Source organism: Erpetoichthys calabaricus, chromosome 1 (genome assembly GCF_900747795.2).
Source record: "Erpetoichthys calabaricus chromosome 1, fErpCal1.3, whole genome shotgun sequence".
In the NCBI taxonomy this organism is placed as follows: domain Eukaryota; kingdom Metazoa; phylum Chordata; class Cladistia; order Polypteriformes; family Polypteridae; genus Erpetoichthys; species Erpetoichthys calabaricus.
Window position 1 is genome coordinate 174,443,881 of NC_041394.2, and position 15,123 is coordinate 174,459,003.

Here is a 15,123-nt window from a genome sequence, read left to right on the forward strand (position 1 = left end):
CCTTGTCAATATTAGAAGCAGGAAACGTTACAAGCATTCTGTGTGTGCGTGTCTTCCGCTTACCGTCCGCCTGTAAATGATGAGCGTGGAACCCAAAATAGCGTGATGAGGCCAGCTCTCTGCTGCGGTCACAGTGGTAGTCATCCCCATCTCTCTTTCTCTTTCTGCAGATGTGGAAGTCAGTGGTGGGTCACAATGTAAACGTCAAGGTGGAGGCAGGAGGTGATGACTGGGACACTGACCCTGACTTTGTAGTAAGTGGCTGCCCATCTGGCCTTGGCTGTTTCAGCAAAATAAAACAATTCTGGTCAACCTCAGCAGGAGATGTCCTGTTCATTTTGTAAAAGCAGAAGCCATCTGGGTTCAAGGTCTTGGCTGTAAATGAGGGGGTGTTGATTTCCACTTTTAGTACCCTGAAAACTGAGCATCTGTATCAGCAAGGAGGATTCAGGTCCTCTCTATTGCCCTCCTGGTTCCATCACTAGCTTGCCAATACCTTTGTCCTCTGCCCCCCATTTTAAAACAAATGTAAAAAAATAAAATAAAAAAAAAACTGGGGGGGATTTTTTTATTCTTCCCTCTGTTTGAGGTTGAGGGTAGTTTCTATCATCTCAGAAACGTAGCCAAAATCAAGCCCTTCTGATCTGCCAACAATCTGGAGACAGTTATCCAGGCCTTTTCCTCTAATAGGTTGGATTATTGCAATTCTCCATTATCTGTATCCTGGAGTCCTTCAGGCTTCCCTATCTCATCTTTGGCTGCTTCAAAATGCTGCTGCCAGGCTGTTAAGAGGTTCCTGCAAGAGGAAACATATCACTCCTCATAGGGCCTCTCTTCATGGGCTGCCCATCGGGTTCAGGATAATGTTTAACGTGCTTTATTTTTGTTTATGAAGCACATGATAATTTGATCTCCTCCTCCAATATCCTACCTCCAGGGCACTGAGATCATCTTCCCAGTTTCTCTTTATCAGCGCCACTTTCTCACTTCATAAGGAAAGGTGATTGAGCTTTTTCAGTCGCTGCTCCAAAACTTTGTTACCTTTATCTGTCAGAGCTGCTCCCACAGTCGAGTCACTCCAATCCTGTTTAAAGACGCATCTTTCTTTCTCAGCCTTTTGGAGACCCTCAGTAAAGTTTTTTTGCTTTGCTATGGCTTGGAAGCCATTATGTTTTTTAAGCTTTGGGGTTTAGAGACCAGTATATATAATATATTCAGTATATGTTTGTCAAAGCTTTACTTCGTACAGCACTTTGGTGCAGCTCCTTTGAATTTGCTTTATAAATAAATAAATGTGACTTGATGGGGACTTAGTAAGAAGATCCAGTGCTCATCAGAAGTACCTGGTTAGCCAACGTCCCCTTCTTTTTGCAGAATGATGTTTCTGAACAGGAGCAGCGCTGGGGAGCAAAGACCATTGATGGGTCTGGACGTGCTGAACACTTCAGGTAAGAGAGACCCCTCTGTTAAAAACTCACTCTTGCTACGCAGTGTTCATCATGTCATACCACCCTCACTGTAACATCAGGAGCCTTATGGCAAGTGTCACAAGTGAACCCAGCATTCCAAGTTCAGTGAGCTTTGGTCCAAGTGATCCCAGACATAGAATAGTAAGGACAGGAAGCTGGGATTGAACTTGTGTGGTGTCAGGGAAAAAAAACTCAAACTTGAGTATGAGCCATGGATTTTGCCAATAGGGAGGGCACAGACTGCAGATTGGCCCTCCAAACCATCATGGTGCCCATAGAGGTCAGATTGTTTACTCTATGCATCATGAGGGCACATTTCCAGGTCTGTCACCAGGACAATTGAACAAAAGTGCTAAGTCCTGCTCAAGGCCTTTTGAGAATGGTGCTGATGTTGCTGCTTCTGAACCTCTTGACTCCGTACTGGATATGGAGAGTTCTGGATCAAATGCGGTTGGTCTTCTGTCTTTTCTCAGTGTCCATCAGTTACGGGAGAGTGTCTCCAAGGAGCACGAGTCTCTGAAGAAGAAGGAGCTGGACGAGGGGCCAAAAGCTTCTTATGGTTATGGGGGGAAGTTTGGAGTGGAGAAGGATCGTGTGGACAAGGTATAGTACTTGTGGGGCCTGTATAGAATGTAGTCCATCTTACTGCTAACTTGTGATATTTGCCTCTCTAGTTGTGTACCCTTTCCTCAACCCCTACATTGTGACAATATGCCAGACTCAACCAGTTTTGTACTTGCAGGTCGCTGTAGACCACAGCTATGTTGCAGAGGTTCAAAAACACTCCTCACAGACTGATGCAGCCCAAGGCTTTGGGGGGAAATTTGGTGTGCAGAAGGATCGGCTAGACAAGGTAAGGAGAGAATTAACATGTCCTGTTGCAAAAGAATGAGCTGGCATCACATTTACTAGAAGTAAGTGCAGACCCCTTAACAGTGCCATCCCTAGCCAAAGTGAGGCCTGAAGTGGAACCTTTTTGGGAGGGCCCTCCATCCCACCCTTCCCAGAATGCACTACATTAGTATTTCTTATAACAGTCTAAATTTGAACAATACATATATAAATAAATAAAGAAGCGCACATAACAAATTTAACTATAATTTTTAACAGCAAATACAAATAGTTTTTTTAAAAACTATTAATAGTTGATAGTGAATGTTTAGGGGTTTCTTTAGTCTCTTTGTGGCACATGACAACAGAGAGGAGGCAATGGCATCATCTATTAGGCCATCCAGGAGAGCTTTTGTGCAAGGTCTGAGTAGACGCCGATGACAGCCGAGCTGCTTATACGTTTTTGTGCCATAGACGAGCTCGACTATGTCTTGATGAGCTCAAGTTTTGAAAAACTGGTAACTGAATGGATTGCTGCAGTCCAGAGGGAAACCCATAGATTTGGACTTCAATGGTATTTGATGGCAATTATATACTGATTGATTTGTTTCCTTTATAAATGAGAGCCTAATTAGTAGTAGTAGTAGTAGTAGTAATAATGATGATTATGATGGTCCTGAGTTTAAATGAAGGCCTAATTAATAATTCTTCTTCTTCTTCTTCGGCTGCTCCCGTTAGGGGTTGCCACAGCAGATCATCTTCTTCCATATCTTTCTGTCCTCTGCATCTTGCTCTGTTACACCCATCACCTGCACGTCCTCTCTCACCACATCCATAAACCTCCTCTTAGAGCTGCCAGGCAAGACAAAAAGAGGAATGCCTGTCTTTAACATCCTTTTCCCAATATACTCAGAATCTCTTCTCTGCACATGACCAAACCAACGTAATCTTGCCTCTCTGACTTTGTCTCCCAACTGTCCAACTTGAGCTGACCCTCTAATGTACTCATTTCTCCAGCTCTGTCTTCTGCTTTCTGGTCAGTGCCACTGTCTCCAACACATATAACATAGCTGGTCTCACTACCGTCCTGTAGACCTTCCCTTTCACTCTTGCTGATACCTGTCTGTCACGAGTCACTCCTGACACTCTTCTCCACCCATTCCACCTAGCCTGTACTCCCTTTTTCACCTCTCTTTCACACTCTCCGTTACTCTGTACTGTTGATCCCTGCATCCTCACCATTCCACTGACCTCCCTCTCATTTACACACATGTATTCTGTCTTGTTCCTACTGGCCTTCATTCCTCTCCTCTCTAGAGCATATCTTCACCTCTCCAGGGTCTCCTCAACCTTCTCCCCACTATCACTACAGATCACAATGTCATCAGCAAACATCATAGTCCAGGGGGACTCCTGTCTAATCTCGTCTGTCAACCTGTCCATCACTATTGCAAATAAGAAAGGGCTCAGAGCCGATCCCTGATGTAATCCCACCTCCACCTTGAATGCATCTGTCACTCCTACCGCAGACCTCACCACTGTCACACTTCCCTCATACATATTCTGTACAACTCTTACATACTTCTCTGCCACTCCCAACTTCCTCATACAATACCACAACTCCTCTCGAGGCACCCTGTCATATGTTTTCTCCAGGTCCACAAAGATGCAATGCAACTCCTTCTGGCCTTCTCTAAACTTCTCCATCAACATCCTCAGAGCAAACATTGTCTCTGTGGTGCTCTTTCTTGGCATGAAACCATACTGCTGCTCACTAATCATCACCTCACTTCTTAACCTAGCTTCCACTACTCTTTCCCATAACTTCATGCTGTGGCTCATCAATTTTATTCCCCTGTAGTTACTGCAGTCCTGCACATCCCCCTTATTCTTAAATATCGGCACCAGTACACTTCTTCTCCACTCCTCAGGCATCCTCTCACTTTCCAAGGTTCCATTAAACAATCTGGTTAAAAACTCCACTGCCATCTCTCCTAAACACCTCCATGCTTCCATAGGTATGTCATCTGGACCAACAGCCTTTCCATTTTTCATCCTCTTCATAGCTGTCCTTACTTCCTCCTTGCTAATCCGTTGCACTTCCTGATTCACTATCTCCACATCATCCAACCTCTTCTGTCTCTCGTTCTCTTCATTCATCAGCTTCTCAGAGTACTCTTTCCATCTGCTCAACACACTCTCCTCGCTTATGAGTATGTTTCCATCTTTATCCTTTATCACCCTAACCTGCTGCACATCTTTCCCAGTTCGGTCCCTCTGTCTAGCCAATCAGTACAGGTCCTTTTCTCCCTCCTTAGTGTGCAACCTCTCATACAACTCATCATACGCCTTTTCTTTAGCCTTCGCCACCTCTCTCTTCACCTTGCACCTTATCTCCTTGTACTCTTGTCTACTTTCTGCATCTCTCTGACTATCCCACTTCTTCTTTGCCATCCTCTTCCTCTGTATACTCTCCTGTATTTCCTCATTCCACCACCAGGTTTCTTTTTCCTCCTTCCTCTTTCCAGATGTCACGTCAAGCACCCTTCTTGCTGTCACCCTTACTATATCTGCTGTAGTTTCCCAGCTGTCTGGTAACTCTTCACTGCCACACAGTGCCTGTCTCACCTCCTCCCTAAACTCAACCTTGCAATCTTCTTTTTTTTTTAAATTAGTAATAACAATAATAATAACAATAATGATGATGATTATGAGGGTCTGGGGTATAAATGAAGGCCTAATTAGTAATAATAATAATTAATAATAATGGTCCAGTGTATCACTTGTGACATGTGATACAACAACAAAAATATTTTCAATATTACTACTCCCAATACTATAATTACTAATAATAATTAAAAATACCACTGTTGGTATTACTAATAAAATAATAATATAAAACACTACTACTAATAATAATAATAAATACTAGTACTACTATTTCTAATAATAATAATGTATAAAATACTACTACTAACAATAATACAAGAAAAACTACTAATACTACTACTGAACATGCTTAATAAACTTACTTAAAGCTTTAAACACAGGGGCAAAATGAAGCTGAATATGTAGATGTTTAAAAAATGAACATGCGAATATCTCCTCCACACTTATAAATTTATCTAAATCTTCATTTTATCCTCCCCGTGACAGGAGATAGCAATACGTTATTAACTAAGTCAGTAGTGTTAGCAGCTGAAGTTAGCATAAGCTAGTTGGTCTTTTCGTATGTCACATTTGCTTGCGGTGTGCTTTTCTACAATTCAGCTAGTGGCTCATAAGTAAGAGAGCCTGTGTGTTGGTGAAATTTACCGAAGTGTCCTCAATACAACAACGCTCAGTGCACTTCATATGTCGACTGTGTGGGAGTCCTGAGGTCTACATGACAGTAACAAATAATCCTCAGCCATGTGTCAGGTAGGTACTGTAACATCAGATCATATCTGTATATAACACTTGATATCAAAATGATTATGCATAATGCTACTGTTACTCTATTGTTACTCCAGTAAGCCACTAGCTTTAGTGTAGTAGCAGCTGATGTAACGTAAGATAGCTTACTGGAAGTTGCACAGATTAGATTTCTTAACACACCAGCAACTAGGGCAGCACAAGCATCTCTGCATTGTAGCTTTAGCTTTGTTTCTTTTTCTGCACTCCTGAGTAGTGTTGACCAGAAACCATCTTTTTTAATTAATGGAAAATGATCACAATAGATGATTGTCAACAATGTTAATTTGACAATTCATGAAACAGCAATAAACCCAAAAGAATCAAGCTGCAGACCTCCAGAGCTCTGCTCCGTTGATGAGGTTGTTACTTTGCTTTATAAGTCAGTGGTGTTATGTGATACGCCCGGTTACACTGCATGCTTAAGATTAGGGTTGTGGGGGAAGTTATCTGACTCAAGTCAAGTAAACCAAGTGTTAAAAACGTGCAGTCCGATTGGATGCCCAGTGGAGCTCCAGAATCAGGGAGGTCTGTGAAACCCCCACATCAGTCCCCTGATCACGGGCCCCACGCACAGTGTGGTCTGCGTAAGGAAGGGGTGGCTTTGCATTTTATTGTCTAAAAGGCCAAACTGGAAGTTTAGAGTGGGGTGTCGAACTCTGGGCCTGGAGGGCTGCAGTGTCTGCTGGTTTCCATTCTAAGTCTTTTCCTAATTAGTGACCAGTTTTCACTGCCAATTAAATTCTTCTTCCCTTCATTTTAATAGCCCTGTTTTTAAGGATTCAGTGCTCTGAGTTGATTCCTTTCTTCATTAATTGACAGCCAAACAGAACTGAGATGTGAAACGAGCCAACAGATGACCAGCTAAACTGGGGCTTCAAACTCTAACCAATTTCACTCCAGTCAGTTTCTTAAAGAGAAGCCAATTCTTGCTGTTAATTAAAACTCATTATTTAATTCCATGGCTTGTTGCTGCTCTCATTCTGCCACAGCACACATTTCCAAAACTGTTGATTTTCTGTTTTTTTCTAAGAACAACGTCAAAATGTTTTGGTGACCTGAGAGATCAACCTTACCGAGACCATCACCTTTATTTATTTTCAGATTTTGTGTGATGGGCACAGGTGAGCTGGTCATAAGGTGGCTTGTTTTGTGTCTGATTATTGTGTGGCAGCTAATTAAGGAAAAAGAGACAACAAAGGGGCCTGAGTCAAGTTAATTAAAATTAAGGCGAAAGAAGTTAATTAGCAGCAAATACTGGTCACTAATGAAGAAGATGGTTAGAATGAAAACCTGCAGTCACTGTAGCGCTCAAGGACCGGAGTTTGGCACCCATGATTTAGAGGCCCAAATCCCACTTCTGACTCTTATCTGCTTTTACTAAGACTGAAAAGCACCCTTTTGGATCCATGTGGCAATTTCAATTTTCAATTCACCTGTCTTCAACTCTCCTCTCCCACAGTCGGCAGTTGGCTTTGAGTATAAGGCTGAAACTGAGCAGCATTCGTCTCAGAAAGGTAAGAGAAGAGGCACAGAACTTGTGACATCCCCAATGTTTTAAATGAACAATGCAGAAGATGAGTGCAGGAGTTTAACTCTTCATCTCTTCTCACTTTCCCTCTCTCAATCTCTCTCTACTTCAGATTATTCACGGGGCTTTGGAGGAAAGTTTGGGGTGGAACGGGAGAAAGTGGATAAGTCTGCAGTGGGCTACGAGTACAAAGGAGAGACCCAGAAACATGACTCCCAAAAAGGTGAGCTCCCCTTCTGTCCTGGAATATTAATCACTTCCTGTTGTTAGCTCCCAGAGATGGGTAGCACTTATTGTTAGTCTCACTTTCCAAATCGGAAAACTACACTCATGAGACAGTAGCACTAACCACTGTGCCACCTTAATTGCTTAATTTCACAAAAACTCATTCCAGAACTTTTTCACTGCAATTGACTTCCATTTTAGTATTTGGCCTTTGGCAACAGGGAACATTCTGCTGAAATGCCTCAAAAGCCTGTCTGCCTGTTGGATGTCCATGGCAGCTCTTGACTAACATGTTGAAAAGAATAATAAAGGAAGAGAGTGAAAGAGTGTGCCCGGAAATGTTCAGGATATTTTCATCTTCATTAGCTGTGCACATAAGAGTCCTGAAGAGCACATTCAGTGACTATGTTTACTTGTTTTTTTAACAAGAATTTACATTTTTTTCTGTCATGTTAGCATGCCGCAGTATCACAGGACTCAAGCTTAGCAAAGGCTGACATAAGCTGGCATTCCTTCTCACTCCTTGTTGATCCTGGCATTCTGTCTGAAAGTTGAATAGGGCAGCATTCACTCTGGCTACTCTGGTGATAAATCGTATTCTATCTGATGAAGGCGTTGCATTTTGCTACTCTGTGGCTGTTGGCACTCTGGCTGCCAATGTGTATGTTTTGTTTAAGGAAGGCTGGTGATCATGGCATTCCATTTGATGTGAACATTTTGGCAGATGAAGATTTGGGAAACAAGGGACAGCTTTCTAGTTGGCACTATGTTAAAAACTAGCGAAGTCTTAAGAAAACTGTAATGGGTGGTGTACATGCAGAAAAGCTGTGAGCTACTCTCACATTTGCCAAAGAAAGCTCAGGCACAGCTAAGCAGCCTGATACACTACTGGATGATGTATAGCAGGTCTTAGTTTAGCTGAGCTACAGAACCCACTGCTTCTTATTCCCAATTTCCTAAGTTCATGTCCCAGCCATGTCATCTCAAAAAGGATAAACACTCAGGGGGAGTATCATTTTGCCCTAGTGGTCTTTTTTTTCCTGCCATTCAGGTTAGGCATTTGGGCAACGTTATGCTATTGGTGACATTTTGTGTGCCGTAAGTTGATGCTGCTGGAATTCTGACTTATGAAGGCTACTGAATCCTGGCATTCTGTAAAGCTATAGCTATCTGTTGTTGGCAGATTGCTGGACATCATCTGGTAATGATAGTGTTTATTTGGAGAAGGCAGGAGATGCTGGCTTTTTTGCTTATATAGGCTTATGATCTTAACATTCTAGCTGGCATCCTGTTTGACAAAAACTGATTATTTCTTTCTGGTTTGCTGCTTTTGTGACAATGTTCTATTCTAAAGAAAATCTGGGAATACTGGCATTCATAATGTATTCAGTCTGCATACTATGTTAAGTCAGTATTCTGATTGAAACATCTAGTACTGACAACATTCTATGTGGCATAATATTGGGATGCTGGCATGTTTGATGTTCACACAAAGTGCATTCACTATAATGAATTAATGTGTGTAAATAAGGTGTATTCTTCTTAAAATTTAGTCTTCCTCGTGTTAACAGGCACCCTGTCCCCCTCATCCACTGTGTTTTCCAAAGCAGCTCCATTCACATTATTGCTTTGTTCTTCACAGATTACTCAAAGGGTTTTGGTGGCAAGTTTGGAGTGGAAAGGGAGAAGGTGGACAAGTCGGCTGTGGGTTATGAGTACAAGGCAGAGACAGAAATGCATGAATCCCAGAAAGGTTAGCTGGCCTTCTTTAAGAAATTTCCATTGCTCACTTTTGAAACTCCCAATGACTACCTCCTGTTGTTCATACTTTACTCACAATGCCTTCTTTGCTTTTGTGTCACTCCTTTTGATATCTTCTCTCAGTATCTGTATTACCACTTTAACAATGTCTCACTGGTTATGGTAACCTCACTGATATACATCCTTCCTGCATTGCTTTCTGTCCCTTTCAGATTACTCCAGAGGCTTTGGGGGTAAATTTGGGGTGCAGAAGGATCGTCAGGACAAGGCAGCACATGGATGGGACCACAAAGAGGAAGTAAAGCTGCATGAGTCACAGACAGGTTAGTGGCACTGGATTGGTCTCTACGTAGTGATTGTGGTGACCTTCTTACTGATAGAACCCTATGGCTGTACACACCTTTTGTCTTTATCTTCTGCAGATCATGCCAAGGGTTTTGGGGGGCGCTATGGTGTGCAGCAGGACAGAATGGACAAAGTAAGCCCTGCCAGATATCAGATCTTCATCTCTGCAAGCAGATTATAATAATGAAGTTGAATAATTCATATACAAAAGTGTCTGTTAGTTTTAAAAAGTGTTCAAGTTTAGTAATCTTAAAAAAGTAGAATGAACCCTTTCTTGTCTCTAGGAGAGACGCACAACAGTGGGTGATTTCTTTAGCCATATTCTACATTTCTGAGATCAAGGTGTTTGAAATGCGTTTGGTTGAATGTAGGTAGAATTGCATTTTCTGATCTCAGTTAAGTCTGGCCTCGTTTATAATTAGTGTGGAGTGTGCTTCCATCTTGTGGACAATTATGGTCACTACAGTAAGCTTTATTTGTTTCGTTTTTTCCCCCTCTACAATTATTGAATTTTAGTTACACCTGGGTTCCCACAAAAGGCACTAAGATCTAACCATCAGTGTAACCTGCTTTCTGATCTCATCACTATATTTAACATTAGTTTGAGAAAATTTTCAGGTCTTCATTCATTAATTGAGTTTAACTCAGGATGCAGTGGTGTGTGAGGAGGAGATCCTCTGTTCCCCTGAAGATAGAGGAGAACTAAAGCAAATTGATGATTTTCCATCCCAACAAAGGATCATGAGAAAAGATTAGTGTGGACAATTTGGCTTCTTATTCAAAGTCTCGCAGTTCCCTAAAATATCCAATAGCGTCCAGCTGCAATCAGGACAGTTTTAGGCCTTGGACAGATTCAGCATCCTGAGACATTCTGAGGCCCATAAAATAATGCCCCTCTTTTGACTCCAACCATTTTAGGTGCCCCCACTCCCTTGTGTTAGCGGTAAACTGCTCCACTTTTATGTTAAATGTACTATTATAGAAATGATGGCAAACAGAAGTGTGTGCAAAAAATATTATAAATTAAAAAAGCTTCACCAACTGTCGTGCTAATGTAATAAACCTACTTGGCTGCGAGGTCGTGGGCCATCCCCAATGGGTACGCAAAGCCAGTCGGAGAAGGTCTTAGCTGGGAGACTAGTACAAAATTTTAATATTTGTATTAAAATAGTCATTTAATAGTAATAGGATGGCACACTGGCGCAGTGGCAGTGTTGCTGCCTTGCAGTAAGGAGACTTGGGTTTGCTTCCCATGCTCTCCCCGTGTCTGTGTGGGTTTCCTCCGGGTGCTCCGGTTTCCTCCCACAGTCCAAAGACATGCAGGTGGCGTGCACTGGTGATCCTAGTGTGTGCTTGGTGTGTGTGCGTGTGCGCGCGCCCTGTGGTGGGCTGGCGCCCCGCCTGGGGTTTGTTCCTGCCTTGCGCCTTGTGTTGGCAGGGATTGGCTCTAGCAGACCCCCGTGACCCTGTGTTTGGATTCAGTGGGTTGGAAAATGGATGGATGGAGACCCCTGTGACCCTGTGTTAGGATATAGCAGGTTGAGTAATGACTGACTGACTGACAATAGTAATAATACAGTACTAATGATATAACACAGAGAGGATCACAAAGACAGTACTCTAAAGAGCTCCTAAACGTCCGGCGCGTAGTATTGCATATTTTGGCAGTTTACGCAAATTATATGATTTATTCGATTCAGAGTCTATAAGAATATGTAGTGTTAATCATAGCTGAGTGCAGCATATAATTTATTCTTCTTCATCTTCTTCCTTAGCATTTCCCATTTTTATATGGGGTCAGCCTTCTGATTACCACTGTAGATCCTTAGCCACAGAGCCACTACTCCATTGAGTGCAGAATACAACTAACATATTAAAAATTTGCAGTCTCATGAATGAGGCATAGCAAATCTATACTAATAAAAGGCAAAGCCCTCACTGACTCACTGACTGACTGACTGACTGACTCACTCATCACTAATTCTCCAACTTCCCGTGTAGGTAGAAGGCTGAAATTTGGCAGGCTCATTCCTTACAGCTTACTTACAAAAGTTAGGCAGGTTTCATTTCGAAATTCTATGCGTAATGGTCATAACTGGAACCTGTTTTTTGTCCATATACTCTAATGGAGGAGGCGGAGTCATGTATCGCGTCATCACGCCTCCTACGTAATCACGTGAACTGAAAACAAGGAAGAGATTTACAGCACGAGTCAAACGTGGGAACGAAGGTAAATGACGTTAATTGTTGAGTGTCTTTTAATACTGTGTAAGCATACATATTAGCACATGTGCAATTAAACGTGTGCATTTACAGGGTGATTTCTCAGGCTTAAAAGCTCGCCTTTTATTAAAAAGGTAAATGCAAACTGTTTTCATTCTGAACAGCACAAACAACGTTAGATTTCAGCCGTTAAACGCGCAAAAATGTCGGTACACCAGATAAATAAGCGCAACATATTATCAGTTGTATTGTATGCTTACAATACATATAGAAATGTGTTAATCGTTACCTAATATTATGGGATGGTGTTTTTCGACTCACGCCTTGATTTATACGACTGCATGTCTTGGTGGGTTTGCGTAGCTTATTGTCAATATCTTTACACCTCTTTTTAAGACTTAATTTAAAAAGGTTTTCTTTTCTTCTTAATTAAAAAAGCAATACTTCACTGCTGCGAAGCCCCTGTAGCGCTGACGTCCGAGGTTCGATTACCGTAAGCGAGTGCAGTGAGTGTGTACGCCTGATGAGCCAAGAATAAGGGGGAAACACGTGTCACGTACTCTTTGTATTATTTGACAGTAAACTATTTTCAACCATTCTATGATCTGCTTCTCACAAATGAAGGCACCGTGGCTGATGTTACCTGGTAGGTAACCACCCACTCACTTCACTCCCTTACGGGAATCGAACCTCGGACGTCAGCGCTAGAGGCGAAGACCCTAAAATTGCGCCACGGCGTGTGGTTCGTTTATTTGACAGCATGTAGATCGGGGTAATTACATTCACGGCATTCGTAGTCTGATTCACAATCTGATTGTATGGGTGGTTACTTACCAGGTAACGCTTATGGTTAGCCAGCAAGTCAGCTCGAAGTGATCACTCGAGTGAAGGCATATTCACAAAAAACCAGATCCTTAACAAATTGTTATTGGTATATTTTCCCTCAATTTAAAAAGGTTTTCTTTTCTTCTTAATAAAAATTTAAAAGCAGTACTTCGCCGGTGCGAAGCACATGGATTTGAGCGACTGACTCATACAGACATATTCAAGAGTGCAAGTACTTCGGAAAGAAAGCACCGTGTAAACCTAAAGTTTAAATTAAGTTCATAGACCTACAAAAGGTTGCCATTGATTTGAGGCAAGATTGCTTTTCTCCTGTACAACTATACGTTGCATTCTTAACAGTAAGCTTGCACGGCTTGGTCATATTACAACCGGAGTGCTGAACTGACAATGTGGTATACAAACAGAACTATAACAATCGTAAAAAAAGAAAAAAAAAAAAGCGAAGAACCCTTGGATTTAATAAAAAGGCTCCTTCCTTGGCGAACCAAGGAAAAAGGAAGACCTCATATGGCGTTCGTTTATAAAACAGCGGAAAAGCTGTGTTAAGGCTGCTTCACAAAAAAACAGATCCTTAACAAATTGTTATTCGTATATTTTCCCTCAAATTAAAAAGGTTTTCTTCTTAATAAAAATTTAAAAGCAGTACTTCGTGGGGATTTAGATATAGATATATATATATATATATATCTATATATATAGATCTATATATATATATATATATATATATATATCTATATCTATATATCTATATATATATATATATATATATATATCTATATATATCTATATATATCTATATATATCTATATATATCTATATATATATATATATATATATATATATATATATAGATAGATAGATAGATAGATAGATAGATAGATAGATAGATAGATAGATAGATAGATAGATAGATAGATAGATAGATAGATAGATATAGATATAGATATAGATATAGATATAGATATAGATATAGATAGATATAGATGTATATAGAGATATAGATATATATAGATATACATATATAGATATAGATATAAATAGATATAGATATATATATATGTATGTCTATATATATATATATATATATATATATATATATATATGTAAGCTTATAAGTACTGCCTTACTTCTCTTTAAGAAAGGAAGATGTAATGATACTTGATTTAAACGATTCCATGTCTTGGTGTGTTTGCATAGCTTATTGTCAATATCTTTACACCTGTTTTTAAGACTTATTGACTGAAACGGGCTTTCACGAAAAAACTTAGGGCTTTGCTACAGGATACACCCTCCACAAGTTAAGGAAGTGAAAATAAAAATATATATTTCTGTTTTATTTAAACCTTTTAAGTTCGTATGCATAGCCCCATTTGGCTGTTTTCGTTTTTTTTTTCTTTCTTAAGTAATATTTAATCTCCTTAAAGAAAAACAACATATGCATTTTACTTTTTTTGTATCTCTTTAGTAATATTTTAGTGTAAAAGGATAACCAGTATTTAAACCTTTTATGTTACTTTATCAAGTTATTTTACACAATGTTGAAAAATTAATAAGAAAGCTACATATTTTGGGCAGCTGCTGCTTTAATTTTCAATGAAATGAAAAAAGCTCTCCAAGAGAAAACCTCAATGAAGAAGAAACAGTTTGCACTATCTAAAAAGGAGAAACCCTCATTTATAAAGGTTTGCTGCAGATGACTTAACTGAAAATAAATGAATAGTTCCTATGTGTATAATACATATTTATCTATTTGACTTATGCCTTTATTCCAGCAACATCTGAGGTACAATTTGTTACATTACTTTTGTTTTTTGCAGCACAGGCACGTGAAGTGACTTCCTCAGGGTCACACAGTGGTGTCAGTACCAGGATTTGAACTGACAAGCTCCGGGTTTGCTGAAATATTACTGAAGAATGAAAAAAAACGAAAACGGGCAAATGGGGCTATGCATACAAATGTCCATCCATCCATTATCCAACCCGCTATATCCTAAATACAGGAGCCAATCCCTGCCAACACAGGGCACAAGGCAGGAAACAAACCCCGGGCAAGGTGCCAGCCCACCGCAGGGCGCACACACCCACACACCAGGGACAATTTAGAATCGCCAATGCACCTAACCTGCATGTCTTTAGACTGTGGGAGGAAACCGAAGTACCCGGAGGAAACCCAGACAGACACAGGGAGAACATTCAAACTCCACGCAGGGAAGCGAACCCGGGTATCCTAACTGCCACCTTTCACTGCGCCACCATGCCGCCCGCATACAAACTTAAAAGGTTTAAATAAAACAGAAATATATACCTTTATTTTTACTTCCTTAACTTGTGGAGGGTGTATCCTGCAGCAAAAAAGCCCCTTTCAGTCAATAAGCCTTAAAAACAGGTGTAAAGCTAAACTTGCAGCACCGCTATTCAATTACACTTGCCTAACGCCTC

At 40.7% G+C, this 15,123-nt stretch overlaps 1 protein-coding gene across 1 annotated transcript in view; it reads left to right on the forward strand.

Moving 5' to 3' along the window:
* The window catches only part of hcls1 (hematopoietic cell-specific Lyn substrate 1), a 35,071-nt gene that overhangs the window by 1,703 nt on the left and 18,245 nt on the right, over window positions 1-15,123 (forward strand). Inside the window, exons 2-10 of the mRNA XM_051922577.1 lie at window positions 171-254; window positions 1,375-1,448; window positions 1,943-2,072; window positions 2,212-2,322; window positions 7,216-7,270; window positions 7,397-7,507; window positions 9,152-9,262; window positions 9,483-9,593; window positions 9,693-9,748. Coding sequence (XP_051778537.1) covers window positions 171-254; window positions 1,375-1,448; window positions 1,943-2,072; window positions 2,212-2,322; window positions 7,216-7,270; window positions 7,397-7,507; window positions 9,152-9,262; window positions 9,483-9,593; window positions 9,693-9,748 — 843 coding nt within the window. The remainder of the gene's footprint in view (window positions 1-170; window positions 255-1,374; window positions 1,449-1,942; window positions 2,073-2,211; window positions 2,323-7,215; window positions 7,271-7,396; window positions 7,508-9,151; window positions 9,263-9,482; window positions 9,594-9,692; window positions 9,749-15,123) is intronic.